This window comes from Grammomys surdaster, unplaced genomic scaffold, assembly GCF_004785775.1.
Source record: "Grammomys surdaster isolate TR1022 unplaced genomic scaffold, NIH_TR_1.0 191, whole genome shotgun sequence".
Lineage (NCBI taxonomy): Eukaryota > Metazoa > Chordata > Mammalia > Rodentia > Muridae > Grammomys > Grammomys surdaster.
In genome coordinates, this window is record NW_021604636.1 from 1671747 (window position 1) to 1698711 (window position 26965).

At 38.7% G+C, this 26965-nt stretch overlaps 1 protein-coding gene across 1 annotated transcript in view; it reads right to left on the minus strand.

The window, feature by feature from the left end:
- Csrnp3 (cysteine and serine rich nuclear protein 3) overlaps positions 1 to 26965 on the minus strand; it is a 176260-nt gene that overhangs the window by 9695 nt on the left and 139600 nt on the right. The window contains exon 5 of the mRNA XM_028769252.1: positions 9471 to 9730. Coding sequence (XP_028625085.1) covers positions 9471 to 9730 — 260 coding nt within the window. The remainder of the gene's footprint in view (positions 1 to 9470; positions 9731 to 26965) is intronic.

The following is a 26965-nucleotide window of genomic DNA, read 5'->3' on the forward strand; positions in this document are numbered from 1 at the left end:
CATAGAAACAGTTGTGAGGCAATAATAGTAAGTTGTTGAATCTGTGTATCAGAAGCTTTCTAGTGCATTAGTGCATTTAGCATCACAGACTCATAAAGTAGATAGTATCACTATACCTGTTTACCCAGTGAGAAAACGGAGGCACCAGGATGATAGTTTGTCCAAGATCACAAGGGCTCTAGGTCATGACCTAAATAACCTAATTACATACATCCTGAACCGCCCACAGCCATGGCATGTAGACACATATTTTATGAAATTAGTATTTTCAGTACTTAGTCACTGGGTATGCAGGCATATAATCCAATCACAATAGATTGGACTAAACAGACAAAGAATCTAATAATTTTAACCCTATTCAGAATGATTTCTGAGCTAGGGTTAACACAGAACACTTGAGAACACACAGTCAACACATGTAGGAGGGGGTTGGCAAAGGAACACTGTCAGAGGAAAGCTTAAATCTGAATTTGGGCCAATAATCAGACCAACAATGGAGGCAGAAGCTCCACCCTGAGCAATAGTGGTTTCAAAAGTCTGATATAGACCAGAACACAGTGTGTTCATTAACCTGCATGTTATCCAAGTGATCGGACGAATGGGATCTCTACCACTCTTGGACCTTAAGCAATGAAAAATGGAAAGAAAACCTGAAATAAAGGCTAGCCCTTCAAAGTGAAACTTCTCTCTTTAACTCAGTTTAGTGGCTGAGTACTTGATTTGTGATTTGATACCATTTGATCTTATATTTTTTCTTCTATTTCTATGCATTTATCTGTTTCATGTTTTGGCCTGTAAAGTATAGTCCTGAGCTGCATTACTAAAAACTCTGGGCATGGAACTTCTCTCTTGAGCATTTGTGTAAACCCATTCAGACTCATTCTGGAACTAAAAGTGTTATAACCTTAGAATAATAGAAGTCAAGCATTCCAATTCTGGAAATTTGGACACACCATAAGTATTTGTAAGCTATTTCAGAAGCTCGTTTTGCACATCTAGACAGAGCAGTGACACAAGACACAGTAGTGTGAGAATCAGAGGAGGATTCTGGATTCTTTGAGATGAACACAGGATGCCAACTCCCAAAAAGGTGACAGACATTCCACATTTGGCTTTCATTTTAATTGTCGACTTAATTTGTTTCCCTACAACTTAATTTTTATTATTAATAGTTTCATACATGCACATAAGAGGTTTTGAAATGAATACATCACCATTCTTGCCCTTCCAGTTCCTTCTCTATCTCCCCACTACTTTCCCCTCTCAACGTTGTGGGAGACTGCTGTCTTTTTCTTTTAAACTCACTAAGCCAATTTCCAGCTCCATGTACATGCATGGGTATAGGACCATCTCCTGGACTATGAGTAACCTTAAATTTATTTTACTTCATTCCAAAGTAGATAAATTCTACTGTCAATACATTTCATGATCTAGAACGTATGATATAGATTAAAAAATGCATGCAAATTAAAGAAAAATATAAGGTAAGGGAAAACAATGATATCAAATTACAAGTCAATTACTGCTCAGTTCTGAGGCAGTCAAGGCAGGAGAAGGGCTTCACTTTGAAAGATTAACATTCATTTCCATTTTATTTAGTTGTTTACGGACCCAGAAAATGGACTGATTCTGTGAGTCCATTAATCTGGATAATGCGTACCTAATGAATGCATTGTGTTCTAGCAAGAATAAGGTGAAAATGTTGGGTGCCAGTAAGTACAGCAAACAACCAATTCAATGCAAAATGGTTTTAATGAGAAAAAATGATGAAAATATGATGAACTCAAATGTTAAGCAAAATTGGAAATAAGATCCCTCAAAGCACTTAAAGCTTGTCTAGTAATGAAATGTTCTGGTCCTTTCAAAATTACTGACAAATATAAAGATTAAAGTAGAAATATGAGTGAAAATTCACTCTATCCTAGAAGCACCAATTGTCATGCAGGGATTCTTTTTCTGAGAGTGATCTGGGCCGCTGTACGTTCAGCATCAAGTTCTGAACTTCATAATTATCCCAGTTCGTGTTACAGCAGAAGAGTGTATTTTAGAGTTGGGAAGACCTGTGTGTTTAAGTCATTTGTCCAAATCTTACTGAGTAACAAATGGTTGACGCTACTCACAATCAAACTCAGGGTTTACTTGACCACAAAGTCGTTTCCAAATAGTCAAGACTAGTTAAGAGAGAAAATCCTTTAAAATGATAGTAGAAAACATTTACAGATGAGTTTTTTTTAAAGCAGCAAACAAAAACAATCAAAACAAACAAGCAGGCAAACATAATGTCATTGGATAACAGTTATGATTGGAGAGTTGACCTCAGTACAAGAGTGGGCCAAAAGACAAAGAATGCACACACTTCCTTCAGTTCAGTTCCTTCAGAAATACAGGATAGGATTCAGACACCGGGAACAGAGGATACAAAAGAAAACAGAGCACTTGGCAGGGGGGATCTTAATTCTGATGGAAATACTGTTAGGAGAAACTGGCCAACACTGAGTGACTGACAGCCTTGATTTTTTTTAGCTTAGTCATTTATTTATTCTGGATTTCATCTAAGGAACACAGCTTTTCCCTAATTCACAGTAATATCAAAAAACATTAGCTTTACTGGTTGATTTCACATATATTTCTCCTATTGTATTACGCACACAGTGTGAGCAAAGCCTCTGTTTGTCTTGCTTTCTGTTTTATTTCTGGTGCCTTGGTAATGCTAAGTCTCACATAATTGGTTAATAAATCGGTTTTAGTAAATGAATGATTCTCTTAACCACTATGCAATACTACCTATGGCAGGTATGGGGTTTTAGAATGGAGAGTTGTCTGCCTTCTAAGGACCCCTGAGTCTGCTGGAAAAAAGGATGTAATAAGCATGACACAGTGTAGAAAGTTCGTTCATATATATATATACATATATATATATATCATATGTACATGATATATATCACATATACACACATATAGCATATTAATATGTAACATTACATATTTACATATATTATATAAATATACAATTTATATAAGAGTACATAAATAACTATATAAATATAATTATATAATTATAGTTTATTATTTATATTATATAAATCTATAATCATGTATAAATTATAAAAATATGTAAGATAATTTTTTATAGATGTATACATACATACATACATACATACATACATATACACACACACACAAACAGTAGAAGTAGGAGGAGGAAGAAAGTAAAGGGGAAGCGGAAGGCAAGGTACCAAGATAAAAGCATAATTACTTATTTGCTTTTCTGATTTCATAGTGTCTTAGAAGAAAATGATCTTTAAATCAGAATCGGGAGAACAGACCTGTCAGGAGGGATTTACAGCAAAGATGAGGGAGTAGCAGTGTGGAATAGCTCTCAATTGCTTCATGTGAGACTCCTCAGGCCCAGACGACGCATGCTTCACAATGATGAAAAAGCGTTAAGTTATGATTGCTCATTCTAACATCTGTGAGGAGTCGTGGGGGAAGAAATTAAATGATGATCAAAATGGGAATGAATTGTTTTTTAAAAATGCTAATTCTGGAAAACAATATTCTGAAAAGAATGATTTCAACAGATGGTCTCTGTGAAGAGGATGAATGAGAGCTGTGCATACTCCACTACTGCCAGGGTTCTTGAGAGAGAACCATGAACCATTGTTCAAGTGAACTCTGTGCAGAACCTCAATATAGAAAAACTAAAAGTGAGGTGCAGAGAGCTGGGTCTTCAGCTCTGCTGTACTCTGTTCTCACAACCCACACAGCACAGCTGGAAAGCCTAATGCTGTTGTCTTGAGAATTAGTAGTTCTTGTACAAGCCTAAGAACTCATGTTGAGGCTCTGAGAAGATCCCGTAAACATTCTTCACGTGAAACAATACTATCTAACTAACGAGTGTGGATGGACAAAGAAGATGGCTTTGACAATAGTGACTTGGCTTCTGTTGTTCTATCTGTGTGTCCAGGAAGGAGACTTATATCATTTATATCCACAATAACAGGGGCTCTTTACAGGCAAGGATTTCTGGTGAGGTCATGGCGAGGTGATGCATGAGCCACTCTCCCATTCCTCCTAAGGGTAACTGCTTTGTCAGAAGTTCTCAAACTTAGCTCTGCCTTGTAAAATACAGTTTTAAAATAAAACCCTGGATAAGGACAACACAATTGTTTGTTAAAACACAACCAAACTACATCTAGCATTAAAGAGAGCCCTGTACCTGGAGATACTAAAGCTTTTTATTTATATCAGGATGCATATTTGGCTTAAACAATTTGAGGTTTGCTTGCTTGCTGAGCTCTTCTTTTACTTGCTTCTTTGGTCTACTTACTTAATAGGAACCAACTGATCAAGGTCCCAAAGTTATTGTAATCTTCATGTGCACCTACAGAAAGAACATACTTGAGTTGCGAGCAGACAATGTAATAACATTCCTGCACAAGGGGAAGATCTGTACACTGCTGCATCAAGTAGCATGAGGTGGGTACTAGGGTACTAATAAACAAGATTGTACTGAGGTGGGGAATCCAGGGCAGCAAAATCCCTGCCCCAGCAGACCAGTGGGAAGAACTGGGAATGTTTAACAGTACTGAACAGAAATACATAGAAACCATAAACTATGTTCAGATATGTGCCTGTCTGCAAGCACTGCTTTTAAACACTTGGAGTTAACGATAATCAATATATTTTGTGTTCCACCATGGCAATTTGGGGTGAAAGTTACGGAACACAATAGCAGGTTTCTCTGTGGAAACCTCTCTGTAAAAAGCTCTCTGTAAAAGCTGTTTTAAGAAAACACACTATTTTAACAAAGTCATGAATTCTGGGTAACCAGACAGGGGTAATCCAGGCTCCTAGGTACAAGACATGTACTGAATGAAAGACTTCCTAGGATGACCTAGTTTATAAGGTCTTTGACAAACTGAAGGAAAACATTCATACCACTTTGATACTTACGTATCTTCAGTTTACTAGCTATGACTTTCACGTGGCAAATTAAAACCATTTTAATCACTTCTGCCAAAACTTATGCAACATAAGGCCTTCAAGCTCAATAAGTAAATCATCTGAAATCATAAGAAGTCTTTGAAATCCATATCACCACAAAAGTCACCAGAAATGATAAATCAACATATAAAATTTATCTTTTCTAAAAATTCATCCTTCTTGTAGTTTAGAGCAATATTGCCTCTTTCAGTGGCATTATTATAAGCAGGATGCATCCAATAGTATGCCAGGACATATTTAAGCAGTTTACACTATGAAAACATAGTTATTATTGATCATATTTGACAAGGTCTGGGGTCAAATATTCCCTTCCTAGCTAATTCTGAAAGGCCATGGAAAAGAATGAAAACACAATTCATTCCAGTAAGCAACATCACTGGGTACACCTCACAATAAATTAAGAGAATTTATGCAGACTTTTTCCTGAATTAAAAAGTAATATTTCTTTCACCGGAAGAATGTAAAAATTTGATTACATATGCTTAGTTGTTTCTTGTCAACTAAAATACTACAATATTTTGAAAGAATACATTCTTAAGTAATATGTGTGAGTGTGTGTACATATATATGATAGAGACCCACTGTGTCAGTCTCCATCATTTTGGTTAGTTATATTTTTTTTTGTACTTTTTAAAATCAGTTGTATAAATCTGAATAAGACAAGGCAGGTACTTGGCACAGCAAAGTTTTCCATTTGGTGCTGAAGCTTCCCTCTATTTAAGATGCGTTTTTAGAAGCTTTACTACTTAGTATCTTCTGGAGCCATCTTCTGTGGTAGATCAAAGTCTACCCCAGAAGTTCTGAACAGTAATTAGCTTTCAGCAATACCATGACCAACAAGATAAGACAGATTTAAAAACAAATTGCGACATAAGGAATAAAATTCAAATCACATCTAAAAATGTTGAAACTGTGGGTTTGAGAGATAATTCATCCATCTCCAAGTGCCTAATCCCATGCATTTCCAAGAACATCTAAGTTCTTTCTTTATCTGGACAATTAACCCAAGACTTTTGAAGAGATGCAGGGAGCGAGGCTGGAGGTAAAGCAGGGAATTGGAATACTGCAGAAGTAAGTCATTAAATAACTACAGTACTCATCAATCTGAGGTTTTGAAAATGATCTAGAAAGAGTCTTTTCAGAGGATCCATCATTAGAGCTGGCCATTCTCTGCCTTAAATTTGCATAGACGAGCTAGTAACCAAGTACCACTGATGAATATTCAATGAAGAAACTGAGAATATAATCCCAGAGAGCAGCTAGAGATGGTAACCAGAAGTAAAGAGCAGAGCTTTGATCCCAGGAAGTTAAAGGGTGACTTGGATTGTAGAAACACTGGCAAGGAAAAGCAAGTCACATCTGCCCAAGCTACATTCAATTTCTCTGAACAATGCACTAGAGTCCTCTAAGGTGAAACGGGAGGCGACTAGGACACCAACCCTCTGTGGAACCTGGAAACAGCTGCTGGATGCATTCCCCAGGAACAAGAGAGATAGGAATAAAATGCAATGCAATTGTTCAAGAGTGTGGTGCGGATTATTAAATCTAAGCATTTAATTTGCAAAGGAGGATAGTATTACAATGACTACATTGATTACCATGAAATGTGTGACATCTGAATGAGCTTGGCAGGAAAAACGGAACTGTACTCTGTAATTTAGAAACCTAAAGCTACTTATTTCTTCTAGGAACATGCATTTCATTCAATTAGTTTTCTCCATTACTTATTTATAGTCAATGTGTGAAACATCCATGGTGCCAACAAACACGATACACGTGAAACCCTCCAATAAAATCGGATTTGTTCTACAAATCTAAGTGTCTGAATCTATACAATTTCTTAATATCTGTATAACTCACAACTCAGGAAATGAATTACTAAATTAGAAGCAATTTTTCTGTTGCCTCCATCCAAAGCCATAGAAGCAACTTTGTGACATTTCCTTCACAGAGGAATTTATACATGAAAACAAATGTGTTATAAGAAAAATTCCTAGTATTGGTGAAATTTTGGGCACAACTATCATTTTGTGCTAGTTAATTTGGGATTTGGGATAATGAAACCTTAGGCAAGTATAACTCAAGAAATTTTTCTTTTAAATCATGAAAATGAATGCTAGAACTGCCATGAAAATGTGTAGGTGTTTCCCTTCATATTTTAGAACACTGGTCCACACGGCTGTGAGGTGTTAGTTTCACGGAACATGTGTTTCTGAGTACATGTGTACTGAGTCAGGAAAGGGTGAGCTCAGATCACTGCAAAATCCCTTAACTGTTAGCTTCCTGGTCATTGGGAAGAGGGGACGACAGCCAAACGCTTTCCATGCTTTCCATTTACAACCGCACAAAAGGGAAGCCTGCATGCTTTCACATGAGAAGGAAACCCTAGGAACCTGCCTGCTGAGAAGACTGCTTGTCCTTACCTATCTCTAAGCATAATTTTACTAATGAGTCACCAAGAGTGCTTCTTTTATTCCTTCCTTTCCTGTACTGCTTGTTAGAAGAGAGGAGGAAGAACTGCAGCATCAAAGTGTGGAAGGCTGCCTGCAATTCCTTTAAAGAGTCACACATCAGTCACCATTGTAAGTCTTTGGTTCTCAGATGACTTTACAGTCTCTCCGTTGTTAGAATCCATTGCACACATCACTAGATCCTGGAAGACGATAGAGTGTCCTTAGTTCCTATATGGGGTAATCAATTAATTTAATAAGAAGGACCAAAATAATAACAACCAGTTTCCTAGGCAGTGAGGAAACTTTACTCCCTATGTGTTCATTTTATCTCAGCTGTTTTGGTGATTTTATTCCATTGGCTCTTTGTGAGGATTAAATTCAATAGCATGTACAAAAGGCTTAGCAAATAAAAAATCTGATGGACAGCCACTATCATTAATTCAGTAATATTTGAACTTGGTGACTAATGTCATCTTTGGTGGGGGCAGTGGAGCTAGTTTACAGGGAAAGGCTGGAGTCCAGAAGCAAACTTAATAATCATTGCTAAATTAGGTACTTGGAAATCAGTCAGAAGAACAAAAACCACCATGGTAAGGAACTTTCAATGAAACTTGCCACGCATATTGGGAAAGGAAGTGTGACATCCTCAAACTGGGGTGTGTGGAGCTCAATTGTACTTCCTGTCTTTTCACACAATGGAGAAGAGACACATAAACAAACAGTAAACTATAAAAAAGACGATATTTTGAAGCATATGCCACACCTCTGCATTAATTGAAAGTAAGGGTGGGTGACAGATTCTTATGGTGTTTCCGTCCTTAATGATTGGGTTTGTCGTGACTATTCCCAAAATTTTTTGCCATTAAATATCAATGGGAGGGTGTTTTTATACATTAATGCGTGACAAATCCATGCTTCTAGTCGGCAAAAGGTATTTTATGGATTTTGTTTTCTCCAACTTAGACGCTGTCCCCACACTTCTTGACAACATAAATGTCTTCCAACTCGTGTCTGAGAAGACCTTACCATCTATCTACTTTTTTCTATAGTTTTGTCTTTCCACATCATAGTGAACAAGCAATAGTGTGTCACCTACAGCCATTCACCTGCAAGTCAGATCCCTGTTTCCAACTATCCCTCTGTCACTGTAAATCCAGCTCATCGCCCAGGCCTGCTTATCTGAGCTCCTAAGTCCCTGTCTCAAACATCTCTTTCTCTTTGTTGTGTTCAGTCCAATCTACCCTCCCATCACCTCTCTCCTGGCTAGCTCTAATAGCTGCTTCACTGACCGGTCTGACTTTATACCTCTGCTCTCTTAACATAGCCTTTTTCACCCTCAAGCTATTCTCACATGATTATGTGATTGTCATAATACATTACAACCTGTGCTTAAGACTTATGGTAACTTTTGATTCCCTGAGAACAAAGAGAGACAAAAACTTTACTGTGGTTCCACAGCCTTGTGTGTAACCCACCTGCCTCAGGCCCAGCAAACACCCCTGGGCACCCTCTGTGCCTTGTCCCTAGTTGAGATCTTCCTGTCCCTTCTTCTGGGAGTATTTCTTGACTTCCTGACCACATGTTTCCTATCAAAGACTTTTATAACACCTTACAACTTTCCTTCCTAGCCTCAAATGAAATTTTGATTCAATTTCTTTGACCACTTGATTGATACTCTCCACTCCTACTAAAATATAACCTCTCATAGATAGGGAAGCACATTTATTTCTAGTTTCCTGTTAGCCCCAGTTAAAGCACACTCATACAGGTGGTGTATGATGTAGCGATATCCAAAAGTAAACATTTGTGGGGTGGATGAATAAATAATATCAGATAAGCAGAAAAAGTACAACTTTATAAAAAGAAGAAAGAAAGAAACAGAAATAGAAGAAGAGGAATCCATGGGCAGCTTGACTGTCATGGATAATAGCGTCAGACCCATGCATTAAAATGGTTGGCTTAGATGCTCTAAGAACATGAAATTTTGCAAAAAGCGCACGAATGTTTCACCTTTAGTTTTAGAGAGTTGAGCTTCTCCTCCCTGAGGTGTTCTCTCAGCATCTCCCGGTGCAGCCGGTCCTGTTCTCTTGCAAACTCGCCCAGGGTGTACTGACGCACGCTGTTGTGACGGCTGGACATCCCCAGAGTGCTGCCACCTTGGCTGGGCACACTGGTGAAGCCCTGTCTCCTGGTGAAGTAGTATACGGTGACACAGCTGAAGTGCACATTCTTCGTCCTCAGCCTTTTCTCCCTTTTGAGGATAGAGGCAGCTGGAAGAGAAAGAAGCTGGTCAGTGAAGCCCAGGGCAGCAGCTTCCAGGTGAGGCCTAGAACGCCCTGAATTCTGTGTCTATTGAGGATCAAAGTGTTTTGGAGCCTTGCAGGCTTGAAAAATACTGAATCCCAGAGTTGGCAAAAAGGCCTTTTATTTTCCTTTCTTAACATTTTTTTTTCTAGGCATAGTATAATGCATTTCAAATGTTTTTGTAATTGCTCTCAAAGGAAATTTCTGGAGAGTTGCCAATTATTTTTGAAATTAGCAGCAGAATCTTATTCCTGATTTTCTTGAATCCCCTGAGCTTTAGTTTTCTGGATTTCGTACAGATAATATTCTACAATGATCAGAAAAGTCACAATGTGGAAACCTCCATATCTTGGGTATCCTTTTTAAGAATATGCTTTTTTTTAAAAAAAAATAGCAGAATAAACTAAAGGAATAAGTCCTAATATTCTCCAGTACAGAAAGGTGGCTACTGGGCATAAAAACTTCTTTAATATTTTATAAAGAATAAGAAGAAAGGCACTGAAGAATTCCAAGACAAAAAAAATGACAAATATTTATAAAAACTGCTAATTATTGCTAACCAATAATTGCATATTATATTCATATACATGTTAATGGAACTGGCTTGCTCTGTGGATATGCACAATTGTCACATGTCAATAGAAATGTATTGCTCATAATTCTGAAAAGACAAAATAATCCAAAATAATAAAAATCCATGAAAAACAGATTATTGGCACTACTATAAATACCTTAACAACTTAAAATCTTACATAACTTTCATTAGGTAAAACAGTACCTTTCTCCTTTAAATAAAATTATAGACAATGCTATTATAATACAAATATTAAGATTACTAAAAATGCCATAGAATATTTCAGGACTGCTGCTTCTTCATATTATTTTTTAATTAATAAACTTGTAAGTTTTTGTATACAACAGTGATGTTACACCATGGAATTGCCAAATCATGACAATTAATTAATTAATGTTAATTAATGTTTTGTGTGCTGATATAGAACCATTATTATTAGCTGTGGGGATGGAAGAATAGTCTGATCATAAAGGAGAGTTTGGGTACATCTAAGACTGAGCAAAAGAGAATATGGAGTTGTGTGCTGTCAACAGCACCTCTTGAAGCTGGTCAACAGGAAGAGCTATCTGGTTGAGTGTCTTTGTTTTATAGTAGAACATTCCAGACTTAAGAAGTTCAAATGATTTTGTTTAATATAATTGGTGCCCAAATTAAACTTAAACCTAAAAAGTCCAAATTTAACATCATATAATAAATTGCCTTAAGACTGGCAAAAGAAAGACGTCGCTCAAGAAAGAAATGCATTCATTCTGTTGCAAGCCTGAAGCCTATGTCCTTCACACTCAGATGTGCCAAAGTCCTTCAGTGTATAACTTGTCTGAAACTAGGATTCTTACAAATATAGCCAGATTAAAATGAAATCATTAGACACCTTAATCCAATAGGATAGATGGACTAACAAAAAGGTGAACTCTGGACACAGACTTAGAAAGAAGAGAGGGAATATGGAGAGACTCAGGAAGGAGTCTAAGGCCAACATCTAGGCCTCCAGAATTATAAGAGAGGAGATTGGTGTGGAACTCAGCCACTCTGTTCAGGGTGAATTTTTATGGAAGCGTCAGGAAAGCATTCATGCTCATAAATAATAGCTAGTGAAGGAGGAGGCCTCAAACAGCAAGATAACACCAGTGCACACTTACAGGAAGGCTGCTAGGATGGATCTCGTTCCCTAGGTTTATTTACATAATGAACACCAATAGAGGGCCTACCAGGTACTAGCACTTTCTAGATAGGATGTACCTGTGGAAAAATCTGGACCACGATGCTTCTGTGGCTGGAACTCAGAATGGAGAGAGAGACTCCAGCAAAAGAATGACATTATTGTGAAAATTCAACTTTCCTATCTACCCTCTTTTCTGAAATAAAGAAATAAAGAACGAGAGAAAGAAAGAAAGAAAGAAAGGAATAAATAAATACATAAATAAATACATGCCTCTTATTAGTGTTGAGGGGGACTGGTTAGGACATCCTTTTGTCAGGCCTGGTGGCAAGCTCCTTTACACTCTGAGTCCCTTTCCATCTTCTCTACTGTTTTAGCTCCTCAGAAGAGATTTGCAGAAAGTAAACTGCTTTCACCCATGTATATTATTCACTTACTTATCTGCATCTCCTTACAAATGACTGAGCGCAACATCCTTTATTCCTGGCACCAGAGACAGTTTTTAACTTTGATTTAAAGATGCTGCTCTGCTTCATCCTGTGAGCTTAAATCAACTCAACCCTGAGAAGACTGTCTCCAGATGTAAGAGACACTCAGAAAAAGCAGAATTCTGCCAACAGACCTGAAACCCTCATCCGTCACTGATTGATTGGCAGGTCAGGCAGGACTCTCTGGAGTTTAGCAGAGAAACTTCTACTTTTTTTCATCTGGTTATCATTAAAACAATACCCTTAAGACATTATTATTCAGAGCCATAATTGTAGAGACCAGGGGAAAGTGTTTAATGTACTCATTTAGGATTATTACAATAAATACTTATGACAGATTGTGGCTTATATTTTTAGAAAATCAGTGGCTCTCTAGACAAATTATCTTTTTTTTTTTTGGTTTTTTTTTTTTTTTTTGAGACAGGGTTTCTCTGTGTAGCCCTGGCTGTCCTGGAACTCACTCTGTAGACCAGGCTGGCCTCAAACTCAGAGATCCGCCTGCCTCTGCCTCCCAAGTGCTGGGATTAAAGGCATGAGCCACCATTGCCCAGCTAGACAAATTATCTTTAACAATGTATTTTATTTTAAGAAATTTTCATCCATTTGGATGTACCTACTATGTTTCCTCTTTCCCAAAGCTAATTTAACTACCCTGTTTTGAGAAGTTTTGAGGCTGACAAGGTGGAAGAGGGCAGACCCTTTTCAGCTCTGTTCTGAGTAAGGCTAACATTGTAAAAATGTATTATGAATATTGCTTCCTACCATATGCTAGGGGTTACAATACACACATGTGCTGATAAAGGCTTTAATATTATAAACAGCATTTGTAAAAACAACGCTCTAAAAGCTGATGAAGTCAACACATTGAAATACTCTAAATTCAGTCTAATGGATAATTCTGTAGGTTTCTAGAACTTAGAAGACATCAAGGACCCTCTTTTGGTGATTAAGTCAGCCCTGGTATGAGCCATTAGGAGGTATCATGGGCCTCTAGGCTTACAATAACTAACTTCACTACAAGGAATGAGATAAAGAGAGAGAGAGAGAGAGAGAGACAGAGACAGAGACAGAGAGACAGACAGACAGAGACAGAGAGAGACAGAGAAAGAGACACAGAGAGAGAGACAGAGAGACAGACAGAGACAGAGATACAGAGACAGAGACAGAGAGAGATGGAGGAGGGAGAGAGGGAGGGAGGGGAGACAGAGAATTTATGTTATGTACATCTGGAAAAAAAGAGTAGATTCACTTAGCACATCTGCCTTAGGGAATCTAAACATCCATGATATACCTATCTAGTCATTTGTGCCTGTTACAGAATGAAAAAACTCCACTTTGTGTGTCTATGCAGTCCGAGTCAGCTTTACTGTAGTGAGGTCAAGTCCAAGGAAAAGAAAGACTGGAGAATGTGGCTTTTAATATGACTGTCAAAAAAGGCAGTGTTCATATTCCACACCAATTTGAAGCATCTTTCAGTTTATTGCCTTTTTTTAACTGCAGTTACCACTCCAACACAAAAGCTTCGAAGCACAACAATGCCAGGTCTACTTCCCAGAAGACAGCTCTTGGAGGGAGAGGGGGACACAGAAGCCTATATGACAGAGTGAGACATTCTTCTCAAAACCAAAATGATGAAACCCCAAAAGCTGGAAGATGGATGAACTCACAACACCAAGGAGAGGATATCAATAAATAATAGAATTTACATCATGTTATATAAAGGAAGCATTCATAAATTCAGAGAATTGAAAACGTGAATCCAAACTTAACAATTAGACCACAGTTGACCACGTTTTAAAGGAAGCAGTTGCCTTGATTAGGCAAATAGTCTGCGTTTTTTTCTGATCTCATACAAAACATGAGCTTAAAACAGACAAACAAGAAAGAACCAATCAAACAAACAAAAACTAGGCATTATGGCATGTGCCTGTCTTCTTAGCACTTAGGAGGTGGAGACGGGGTGATCAGAAGTGCAAGGCTAGGCTGGTTTACATAGTGAGCTCCAGGCCAGACTGAGATCCTGCTGAAAGAGAGAAAGAAAGAAAGAAAGAAAGAAAGAGAGAGAGGGGGAGGGAGGGAGGGAGGGAGGGAGGGAGGGAGGGAGGGAGGGGAGGAAGGAAAGAAAGAAAGGAAGAAAGAAAGAAAGAAAGAAAGAAAGAGAGAGAGGGAGAGAGGGAGGGAGAGAGGGAGGGAGGGAGGGAGGAAGGAAAGAAAGAAAGAAAGAGAGAAAGAGAGAAAGAAGTGAAGAAAGGAAGGAATGAAGAAAGGAAGGAGGGAGGGAGAGAAAGAGGGAGGGAAAGAAAGAAAACAATTATTGTCTACAGCCATACTACCTAGAACACACACCAGAAGATCACCAAATCAGTGTACGAAAGATAGTAAATCAATTAATGAAAGTTTAGTCATATTAGACTGCAAGCAATTTCAACTGATTCTGTCCTACTCCCTGAGCAGTGTGAGAGGGAGAACACAAAGGTGGGAAGGGGGGAGTTAGGGGAGATCTGCAAGGAGTCAGGGACGAAAAATGAATAGGATCATTGTATGAAGTTCTCAAAAAATTAATCAAAACATTACTTAAAAAAAATCAAAACTACCTGTCCTTATAGACTAGAGCACTTCCTCAAGACTATAAGAATTTTTATCTTACTTTTCAGTTTTACTTTTCCCTGATTAATTTTTATTTATAATCAGTCATTTATGAATATCATTGGTTTGTGAATTTTGTGTTGTTGATCTTTGCATGCATAGCCCACACAGCTTCCCATATGAGGATCTGGACTTCAGATTCCAATACAGCGAGAGCTATGCAGAACAAATGTTCCGATGGTGAGGTTGCCACCACCATCAGACTCTCTTCCTTCAGAACCATCAAAAAATTCTTGCTGGTGGTGGGAACAGGAAGCAGAACTGTGTACTTTGATATCAAATTTGATACATGCAAGTTAAAAAGCTCCCGGTTCAGTCTTATGTTAAACAAAGGGAAAATTCAATTATATCTTTTAGGTACAAAGTCAACAATACAGTTTTATCTCCTATGCTTGATACACAAATGGAAATTGCCCATGAACTGTTAAGTCCACACATTTAGATTTTTGGACAAATGTAGTAGAAGCCACATGAAACTGCTAAAATCTTCTTGTTTTTTTTTTCTTGTTAGAAAAACCCAGGCAATAAAAGAGTATGTGTTTTTAAAATCACACAGATAAAATTAGTGTAGAAATTGGTTCTTACCATTTGAAGGTGAGACTCAGTTGCCAAACTGGGAAGGTTAGCTCACAGAGGATCCAAGTCCACCAGAAACTATTTTATGTAGAAACTAACATTAGATAATAGATAAATGTCCAGTCAAGTTAAGACTAAGTTGGTCTTTATAAATACCACCTGCAGACTTCTCATGATCACATATTCTCTCTCTCCAACCTGGTATGATTGTCAGGACTGGGCTGTTCCTGGGCAGGGTGTCATGTAAATGGGCTCAGTCTTAACCACAAGTGAGGGATGGAAATTGGTCTAGTATCGAAAAGATAGTAATTCCCCTGAGAGTGTTTTCAACTGGGGTCAAAAGCAATGTCGCCTTGTTCTGGCTGCTCCCTTTAGTCCGCTGAGTCACACTGGAAGTTTTCCTAATACTCAGGCCCCAGTCACATTTTCAGATTTATTTAGCTGAGGTATTTTAGGGCAGATCCTTTTCATGAGAGAAACATCAAAGGGCTAGTCTCACTGAGGAAGCATCATGAAGCTTAGCACAAGCAGAGACCAATTGAGAACATTTTCTTTAGAACTTTGAACAAAATTCAAATTACTTTAAGTATGTGAAGTTAGTTGACCTTTTACCTACCGATGGCCAAAATCAGTGAAAAGTGTCAGATTTAGTAAAGCAAGTAATGGCCTTGCTTCTTAAAGCACTGTTCTTGTTATTATGAAAGCCATCTTCAAAAATGATCTTAAATGCAAGTCGGTTCCTCACTGATATATTGGTTTTTCTGTAGTATGAATGACAGCTCTCCCTCTCCAGTCTGCTATATTGGGGATTGAACCTAGGGTCTCACACAGGCTAAACAAGTGCTTTACCAATCAGCTATATCTCTCTTTCCAAACCCCTAAGAGACATTCTTCTGTGTCTCAAGACATCCTACTAACTTATGTGCCAGTAATTAAGCAAGCAGATTAGACTACCCCAAAATATAAAATCATACCCCAAAAAGCAGTTAGGCATGCCGATCGCAGTTACCTGGAGGACAAGGTTTATAATTCATATATGGGTCTAGGAACTACTCTTGACTATAAAGCAGGTTTGACATCCATCCCATTTTAAATACTAAGTTAAAAAATTCACCATTGGGTGACCCTTGAGATTTGCAAGAGTAAGAAGTTACTGAACTGTAGCTTCTAAGTTAAATCATTTACGACAAGACTCTTCTGACTGGTTTACGTAAAGTATAAAAACACCCCTCTCATAGAAGACCACGTGAGAAAGACAAGTGCTCTTTAAGGCAGCCAACGATACTGCATATACATGCAAAAACCCAACAGAGTGGCAGAAACAGAGATTATATGGAAAGCTGACCCTTGAGGCTGCCTGACAAAAGCTTTGTTTAGGATCATGAACATGCATGTCACGTCCTCATCCGTTCAATCTGTCGGCTCCATCGGCAGGAGCTGGCAGGAGATCTGCACTGAGGGACCAGCTCTCCTCTGTCTCTCCTGACAGGCACAGCCCAGGGTGTTGAGCACTCTGCAAACTACATTTCCTTTTATATCTGTTAGTGCAACAGAGCTGTGGTCTATTGATAGTCTCGGCTTGGGACAAAATACAGCTTTCTGCTCAAGATTCTGATGTGAACTCCAAACACTGCAGTTGACAGTCAGTGTCAAGTTGACCTTCCAGCCTCCATGGCACACATAATTAAAATGATTAACCCACAAGAGGCGATGACATCTAAGCTATTTTGCTTCTTATTATTAAAGATACCACTTCCTTTCATGAGCCTTTTGAATAATTGTAAAATTGGGGTCTGTTTTGATCATCTTTAATCGAAAAAAAAAAAACCCAAACAAAATATAGACTTTAATGTTATAAAGTTGAAATGAAAGAGTAAAAGATTAATTCTTTTCTCTCATTTTCATACATAATGAGCCCGGCTTGGACAGGCCCTTTTACTTAGATTTGATCGCCCTTGAGGGTATAATGTGATTGCTGGATGCTCTATCATTAAGATGTCATTGGTACCGGGAACCAAAATTATGAAAGTAAAACAAGCTTACATTGTACCACTAACGGAGATTCCCTGCCTTCCATTCCCACTTAGTTATATGCCTTTCCTTTTGCACCAAATCATCTACCTGTCTCTAGTCCCAAGCACCATTGGTCTTAGCTCACCTCTACTATACCTGACCTAAAATCTTTCTTTTGCTTCAGTTTTATCTTTATATTATAAGTCACCTAAGGACAGTTTATATACTAAAATATGCAAGCCAGATATTTGAAGCACAGTATACTATTAAAGTAACTAGCAAAATCGAGGTATGCCATCCTGGTGATAGTGCCCAAAGCATGAACAGAGGTTGGGAATTTATTTTTCCTGCTTCATTTATTCAAACAGCCACATGACTTAGTCTCCATGGAGAACCATTTTACAGACTCTGTACAATGCTATTAGTTTTCCCCACTATCTTTATTTACCGACAAAATGTAACAAATTTTTAGGGACTAGTTGTATCTTCTCAGAATAATGTTAACAATTACACACAGGGAACAAATGTTATCAAAGACTTTGTCTTCTGCTTTTAAAGGCTGCTTCCTCATTGGAAGCATGCAGCACCAAAAAAGATAAAAATGTGAAAATACTTTCCTTTCCTAATATCTTCAAAATAATAAAAGGTCCAATGATATGGTCACTGAAATCCAAATTCTAATAGTTGCTATGATATATTCTATAAATTGTATTACATACACATATTATGAGGAATAATTACCTTTGTGAGAGGCCTGAATCACAGATGGAAAATATTGCATGTGCACTGCAGCATCTTGATGATGCTGTTCTTTTATCATCAGTGAGAAAGGAAGTCCCAGCTCCTCTGCAGCTGGTTTCCTTAATTTCTCACATGTGCAATTAAGCACTGAAACTTCGCGCTCAAGAAACAAGTTTCACTGCCGTTAAAGGAACAGTTATTGTCAAAACACATAAACCCATGGCTCTAGCTTCATTAGAACCTCAACATGCATAACCTTGAGACCACATCGTTTCTTACTGGGAAGAGGTAGTCCCTACTACACGTAAATAATCACAGCTCTGGCTGTCGTCCAAGGTGTAAGCACTTTCCTCTGCTGTCTCAGCAATTCTCCTGATGTCAAAGACACATTAAAATAAATGGAAACCATATGTCTCCTCAGCAGAACACTGGTGCTCATACAACCAAGGGGCAATGCAATTCATTACAGCCACTGGAGAAATATTTGGGGGGCATGGACTAGCCCAGTGTAAAATGAAGCTGCATGGAGCCTTCTCACAATGAATGGAGGAGACATTTGCTATTCTTCAGTTCTCCTAACATGGTGTACTGTGTTTTACTTTCAATACCACCATGAGCTGCTCCGGTTGGAAGGATTAAACGGCATTTTCCACCTGCTCAATGGCTTCCTAAGCAGTATTTCATCTATCCCAGCATTATTGCCCTGTCAAACCCAATACATCATAATAATCCGGGTCCAAATAGTGCTTAAAAACAAAGAAACACAGCAGAACAAAGCTCAACAACAATAAACGAAAAAAAAATTCTTCTGAGATCACTCGGAATTTATTCTGCAGAGCTAAACCAAGTCAAAGACCAGGCCTTGAGCTTTGAACTCTGTCAGGAATGATAAAATGTGAAAACAGGATTCAAAAAAAAGCCCTTCTTACATATATTCCAAATTAAGATGTAAATCATTTTAAAGAGCATAATAGGAGGACACTAATCAAATGTATTTTACTGGCTGCATATGTCATAAAATTTTGCAAGAAGATGAGAAGCTGCAAAGTTAAAGGTCAGAATACAGGGCAGCTGGGGGGGGTAGATGGAGGGGGACAGCTGGGGCAGCTGGAGCGGCTGGGCTACCTTCTGTTTCTTGGTTGGCAGTGAGGGATTCAGGAGGGCTTCGAACATTCCAAACAATAACTTAGAGCTCTGAATTTTTTGTAAGTAAATAAATATGTGTACGTGGGCATGCGTGTGTGCCCGTGCATGCATGGGCGTGTTACTGTTCATAGTTCCCATTATCTATTAGGGTTGGATGTTTGCTTGTTGAAAGCCTAACATCTAAAGTGATGCCATCCTGTGGTGCTGTGGGGTGAACAGGAGATGCCCCATGGGCTCAGATGTTTGAACACTCATCCCCAGATGGAAGTGCTGCTTTGAAGTGTTATGGAACATGTAGGAGGTGGCCTCACGTTGAGACTGTCAGGGACTAGGGGTAGGCTTTGAATTATATACCCGTGTCCCAGGTTTTTCTTCCCTCAACTTAGCATTCCACCAAGATGTGAGGGACTGAGGGGACTCAGCTCCACACCCCTGTCACTGTGGAGTCACCACCACCACTTCTCAGCCTGTAGGATGGACTGCACTCTCAAACTGCAAATTATGATACACACTCCAACCCCAACCCCAAGAGTTGCTGCTTTCAGGGATTTTTCTCAGCAACAAGAAAAGTGACTAAATCGTGTAAGATGGTCTTTGTAAGGTCAGCTTATGTGAGGAGGGGTCTCTATGATTAGTGCTCTTACAGAAAGGACTCTTAACCTCTTGTACAACATGAAGATATACCAAGAAGGGTGTATCTATGAGATCCTCACTGGACACCATCTCTGCTGATGTTATGCCAACATCCCAGTTACAAGATCTGGGAGAAATACATTTCTGCAACCCAAGTCATTATGTTTTGTTATAAGAAGCACACAGACTTAAGTATGTGCCTACCCCTTTAAAAATGGAAATGAGAGAATTATTGAGCACCAAGTCTTACCATTCAATATCTACAAAAGAGATACACAGCTCAAGTGTCACGACCACAGAAACAACAACATATCCTAGCCTCATAAAGGTAATTAAAAAAAACACCCACAGGTCTCCTTTGGTTGCTATTAGGTAAGGACGTAGGGAGGTGGGGTGTGCCTCACTTGGTGTGAAACCTCTGAGAAACAGCAGGGTGCTGTGCAAGAGGGTGCACTTGCTAAGTACAAGTTCTAAACTAAATTACGGGAACAGAGGATTGCACACTGGGCAAAATCCAACATCAGAAGCTCTAAACCAGCAGTTCTCAACCTGTGGGTCATGACCCCCTCAGCAAACCCCTATCTCCAAAAATATTTATATTATGATTCATAATGGTAACAAAATTACAGTTCTGAAGTAGCAACTAAAATACTTTTATGGCTGGGTGTCACCACAGCATGATAAAGTGTATTAAAGGGTCACAGCATTAGGAAGATCAAGACCCACTACGAGGGGTTTAGAGTCTAAACCTCTTTGCATTGCATTCAGACAAAATCCTCGTGGTCAAATGCCATCTTTCCTCATTAATTTCTAGCCAGTTTATCTATTTTACAGCAGAACTTGTCAAAGGGAAAACACATGTATTGAAGAGAGGACACACTGTCCTCATGGCTCCAGGGCACACATAACTTTACATTAACAAACCATTTGAAATATACTATATTTTACATATCAGACGATCTAACATAACAAAAATCAACCTGGCTCTAAACAATCCATCAATAATGAGCTTGTAAGTCTATCTCTCCGAAGCAAGTAGCTGGTAGCATGGAGAGTTACTTGAATGGAAATGATTTTGAAAGGAAAACCCTGCAGATAACGTATCACTAATTGGTATTGACCTCCAGCAAAAACATGACTGACGTTCCTGCCTTTAGCAGTCCATTAGTGATGGGGCTTTGAAATGATTTTTGCTTCTTGGTATTTAAATTGTCATCTGCATTGTAGAGCCGAGACTGTCATATTAAAAAAAAATATATGTTCCTTAAAATATGTTAATGCCTGATGAAATTTTAGGAGATGCAGACATGCTCTAAGACATATATTTTCTGAGACATATATTTAGGAGACAAAAATGTGCCCTAGAGCTTGAGACAAAAGATAGACACACAAGAAGTAGTTTGAAAGTACTATCCCGTTGAAACAGCATAGTCAAGAATGTAAGTTGAGGGCAGATTTTTTTATTTTTGATTTTCTAATTTTGGGACTGACTTTATCCTAACACTAAAATATTGTCTGAGACTGGAAAATATTATCAGGGCAGAGTGCTTTCCTAGCATTCCTGACGCCCTAGGTTCAATGTTCAACATCGTCATAAACAAGTTATCCTATTAATATAGTCTATTAATATTTAAAGGATGGGAGATCTAAGACAAGACTCATGGGTCAAGAACAAAGTGCTGCATTGTTGGAGCACCTTGGTCCTTGTTCCTCGTAGGCCACCTCCCTGGCACCAGAAGTTCTACTGTGCAATGTACAGGAGGTCAAAGAGATTCTAGACACACAATAGCTTTGTACTGTACCACATGTACACCAAGTTTGGTAACTGGCAGAGCATGCAATAAGCAAGCCTGTTCTATCTTAAAGGAAGATGTAGCCTCATACCTCAAGGTTGCCTGGGACAAATATGATGTAGAAAATTCAAAGAGGTCAGGGAAATATATTTATTTTATCATTAGAAAGACACAAAAAGGTGCAAGAGACCTGAGATTCACTTGTCAGAGGAGGACTGCCTGCTCATGTAGAAGATCTGAGTTTGATTTCCAGCACCCACAGGGCAGCTAACAAGTATAATTGCAGTTCCAGGGATTCAAAGCCCTCTTTTGGTGTCGTCAGGCACTAGGCATATGTATGGTACACACACACACACACACACACACACACACACACACACTCATACATGCAGGCAAGACACTCAACCACATTAACAAACAAAACTTTAAAAATGGAAAAGTATGTTCCATCAATATTTTAATTATTTTATCCATTCTGATATCCCAGACATTTAAAATAGTAATTGCAGTCAGGATTTATTTAACGCATATTTGTTGAATCAATGAGTGATGCTAATACAATTTTTGTAATTATTTTATAATAGAAGATCAAATTATTAGATATTAGAAAAATCTGAAATTCCTGTGGAATCTTGCTCCTTAATTTCACTACTTTTTTTCTTGCATGTAATTCATATTATACAGAACAAATATGAAGAATAAATTTCCTTAACAGTTTATTCACATTCTCAAAATGATGCATTCTGGTTTTTAAATTTCCTAGAAAACTAAGACGGAATGAAATTTTCCTGAAACTGTATTTTCCTGTCCAATTGAAATCTCTGTTGAAACTTCTCAAGCTAGCATCATTTGAAAACATAGCTCAATACATATGCTGACTGCAATTTTAGGAACACCACTTTCTCTCTTGTTAACTGCTCAGAGTCCTGCAAAACAACAATTACAGAAGCACATACAGAAGTACTCAGCATGTAGTATGTGATGTGAAAACTGTATTCAGAGGACCTAAAGAAACAATCTTCCCTGTAGAGAATCTACCAACTAAACACTCTCCCCAAAGAATACTTAATGACGTGTTTTTAAACTGGTGAAATGCAGTCTCCCCTGGAGACCTTTAAAAGGTGCCCAGATGTTTTGCTTTACAAGCATCTTGCCAAAGAAAGGGATCAGTCCGAAGAGCTCTGCAATGGCTTCTGCAGCTCCGAGGAGCTGAATTACCCACACCTCTGCCTTCTCATCTATGAGGTAAGTAGCCCACTTGTCAGGTGTGACTTGATACACAGGCGCCATCTCAGAGTATCTAGAAGAGCTTTCTATTTGTGCTATTGCCATGCCATATGGAGTATCTGTCAGGAGAATAAATGGTTTTTCAAAGCCAAACGTAACTTCAGGCTTTGGCTGTATATAAAAGAGAAGAGGGGTAGCAGGGAATCAATCATTTTTTTTTCTGTCCTTCTACATATTAGGGGTTTATGCTTCTTGGAACAGATACAAGAGAGTGGGCAGAATAATCAGGGTCACAGGTCATAAAGCATGATTCAACCTTTGTATCTTTCATGGGAATCACTTCTAAACAATTTCCACTCTCCTTTTATCATTTGACACAGCCGAACTTCTAACCCGGTCTCAGTAGTCTGTCTGTTTGCTGATTCCTCCAGGTTCCCTCTTAGCATGGTCTAAATTCCATTAACAGTGATTTATAGGAGCAACATTTTCATCTGTAACTCCCACCTGAGTCCCATTCAGTCACCAAAGGCCACTTGGACTTGAGATTTGGGCAAAACGGAAAAAAATGAGAAATGAAAGGAATGTAAGGTGGACCTGTTTCAGTCCAGATTTCTGGTCTTTGGTTAAGAGTCTCCGTAAAGACAATAGTCATCTCTTTCTTTGTTTCTTTGTTCCTTTCTTTGTTTCTTTCTTCCCTTTTAAAAATGTTATTGTTGACAGAATTAAAGGATGATTACTGTTCCTAGAGGCAATGCATTTAACTACTTTATTCAAAAGAAGTTACCTCTTTGTGTTTAGTCAGACTGAGAATGACTGCCAGTCTTGGAGCCAAAGAACTCTTCCGCGAGGGAATGTCTTGAGTGATTATAATCCAGGATGCCTGGGGTAACTCAGGGATTCTTGGAAACAACTCACAGCATCAATATTGTGAGATATGGCTTATGGAGGCACATGGTTCCTCATTCTAGCAATGCTTTTACACTGTGTATACATTGTATCAAGACACTGCAGGATGGCGAGACATTTTTAATGAGAGGCATGCAGCAGCAGGAGTGCAGAGGAGGTAACACTGGGTGCAAGAAACACTGGCATGAGCTCACGTGTTATGTCAGCTATGTTTTCTTTGGGTGCTTGCCACAGACCGAAGTCAACTCCTCACACTTTGTAAGGATTAACTCATTGAAGTTTCGGCAACATGATCATGGTTTAAACAGGAAAGACAGGATGATAACTACTTCGTAAAGAAAACTGAGGTTCAGTAGGATGAAGTGACTCACCAAATCAGTACCAATGACTCCCTGCTTAAGTACAGGCCACACCAGTCTCTTGCTGAAGCTGTTGATTTCAATTTTGTGTGTCTTGATTCTTCACTGGTCTAATGCCTCCACCCTCTTGTTTGTACCCCATGAATACGTTCCCTTCCCTGCACCTACTCTGAAACTACAGAAGGATAATCACACTAAATAATTAAGAAAACAGTAGGTGACGCACGTTGCTTGATTCTTAGAAGCTGTCAGGACCAGCATAGTAGAAAGCCGTTGTGAGCCTCTGCTTCATTGTCAGACAGCTGACAGCCTGAGCTATATAAATCCTACTGACTCAAACTCTGGGTCAGAAACAGTTCACTGTGACCCTAGCTCAGCTACTTCACGCTGTTCCTTCTCTGGGATCTGCTAGGCCTTTTTGGAGGAAGGAGTGGTTATAAACATGAACTCTAGAACCAAATCATTTAGCTCGCGGGTCCTGAAGATAGTTGGCATTTATTTACTGTATGGTGTTAGACACATTACTTAATCAGAACCTCATGGTTTTAATAATACCGTATAATGCTGTTACAAGAAATAAAGTAATATTTGTAAAGCACTGGACAGTGTTTGGCACATAGTAAGTACCATGCAAGTATCTTTTAAATAAAAACAAAGAAATTAGTAAATCATTCCTGTAATTTGAAGCAGTAGCGTTCCCAACACCGAACAGTCAATATGTTAATTATGTACTGGTAGTAACTTGCCCCACAAGATAAGGATTTTCAATTAAAATGCTTTGTTTGGTTATTTTTATTTTTACTAGCTTCTTTTGGTATATATTAATGGATCTCATTATGATGTTTTCATGCATGTATACTTAGGCATGTGATAAATACTCACCCTTCTTACCTTTGCTTCCCCTCCCACTCATCCCCCTTCCGCTTGTCTGTAGCTCTCCCCCTCCTTCCATCTCTTACTTTCTTTTTTTTTTAACCAATGGATTTCCCTAGGGTAGATTACAGGAGCATGGACACTTCACCAGTACCCATACTACTGCAGAAAATGTCTCAACTTCCTCTGTTAACCCTTGACTACATATAAATTATGGGGTTGGGGCCCCATCAGGTTCTGCCCTCCTTCTATGATGTGGTGTTGATGGGCCAGATCCTGTACTTGGTACTTTAAAAACATGTAGCATTCTGGAATTTAAATACCTTTCCTTTCATGCTTTTATTTGGGTTTTATACAAAACATACCGGGGACTGAGTAACTGGTGGGTATGACAAATACAGTGTGCCTCTTTATCCTCTGGGGATGGATTAGATGCTCAACAGATGAGGGAAACCACTTGTATGAATTATTGTGCTTGAATACCCAATAGGAGCAAATTCAGGGAAGAAGTATATATATATAGGCTCATGGCTTATGAGGGTTCACTCATTCCTGGCAGAGAAATTGTTTTGGTGGGAGTATCCAGCTGGCTGGGACACTCACATCTACAGCTTTTAAGAAACAGAAAGCAGGGACTCAGGTACTCCTAGCTATACCTTGGTCCTTAGTGAGAACTCAGCCATTTACAGAGCTGCCTAGATTCTAGTCAGGTCTTCCCTCCTCATTTAACCTTTGCTAGAAACATCCTCACAGACACACCCACTTGTGTGTTTCACAGACGATAAAATTCTATTCTACTTGAAGGTGAAGGTTAGCTATCACAATACCAAACCTTCCAGATACCCTTCAGCTTTGCCACATGGTAACAAAGTTAATCTGTCCTTCTATGTTTCGTGACACCACGTCTTTTCTGCTTTGCTTCCCTAGGGATTACATGAATGAATATTCTGTAATACATGACAGGCAAACTGATGACCAGGATACTTACTAAGTTATTGACTAGCAGGTGCACATACAGCAGGGATTCACTGGAAAAGAATGGATAATTAATACCCTAGGCAGGCCAGAAAAATAGTGAGAGATTTTAATCACACTTTGGAGAATGATGTGCAATTTAAAACTTATGAAGCTTAATTTTGGAATTTTCTATTTAGTATCTTTGGACCTTTTTAAAACTTAGGTGATTCAAACTGCAAAGGTCAAATCATGAATGAAAAGACCACTATGAAAAGTCATCAAAGAAGAAAAAATTTTAAGTTATATGTAAAGAAGATGTGTAGAATCTTTCAGGTAGCTTCAGTGTAACTGTAGTGACAGTTACAAAGATGCATACGTCTGCTGAACTGTCCATCTTTTAAGGCAGGCAGCTCATTGTGCAGGCATTATCTACCTCTTAGTGGAAGAAAAACACACCTAAATCCTTGTAATGGTGTTTGAGGACTGTCATTCCCGCTGACTTCTTACCCTGTCCATTTATTGGAGGATTTTAATTTACTTTTTAAGTCTGAATTGATACATTTCAAAATGTTAAAAAGGAAGGAAGGAAGGATGGAGAGGACAGAGAGGGAGAGAGGAAGGGAAAGGGAGAAGAAAGAGATGCTATAACAACTGACAAACATATGCAGTGTCCTCAGGATGTATCTACGAGTAGCAGACAAAAGGTAAGGGATATTTAGGCTAAGGAAGCTATTTGTGGAGAAGGAAATGGAACTAGTGTGGTTCTCAACTAGAGTTACACTAGGCAAATATGACTTGCATTCAGCATCATCTAGCTTCACACGAATGCTCTCCAATTTCTCTGTCTACTACTGCTTCTTTGGTACCAGTCAGGACATCATCAGTCTCAGATTTGTGCTTTCCTTGCTGCAGGCTGTGGTGACTCTTGCTTAATAATTTAAAACTATAGGACCTATAAGACTCTTCTCTTTGGATTTACTCCTTTGAGATGACTAGACTTACATTCATCTAATGATGTGTCCACCTATCCATCCATCCATCCATCCACCCAAGCATCCACCCACCATTCATCTATCCATCTACCTACCCATCCATCATCCATCCATCCAT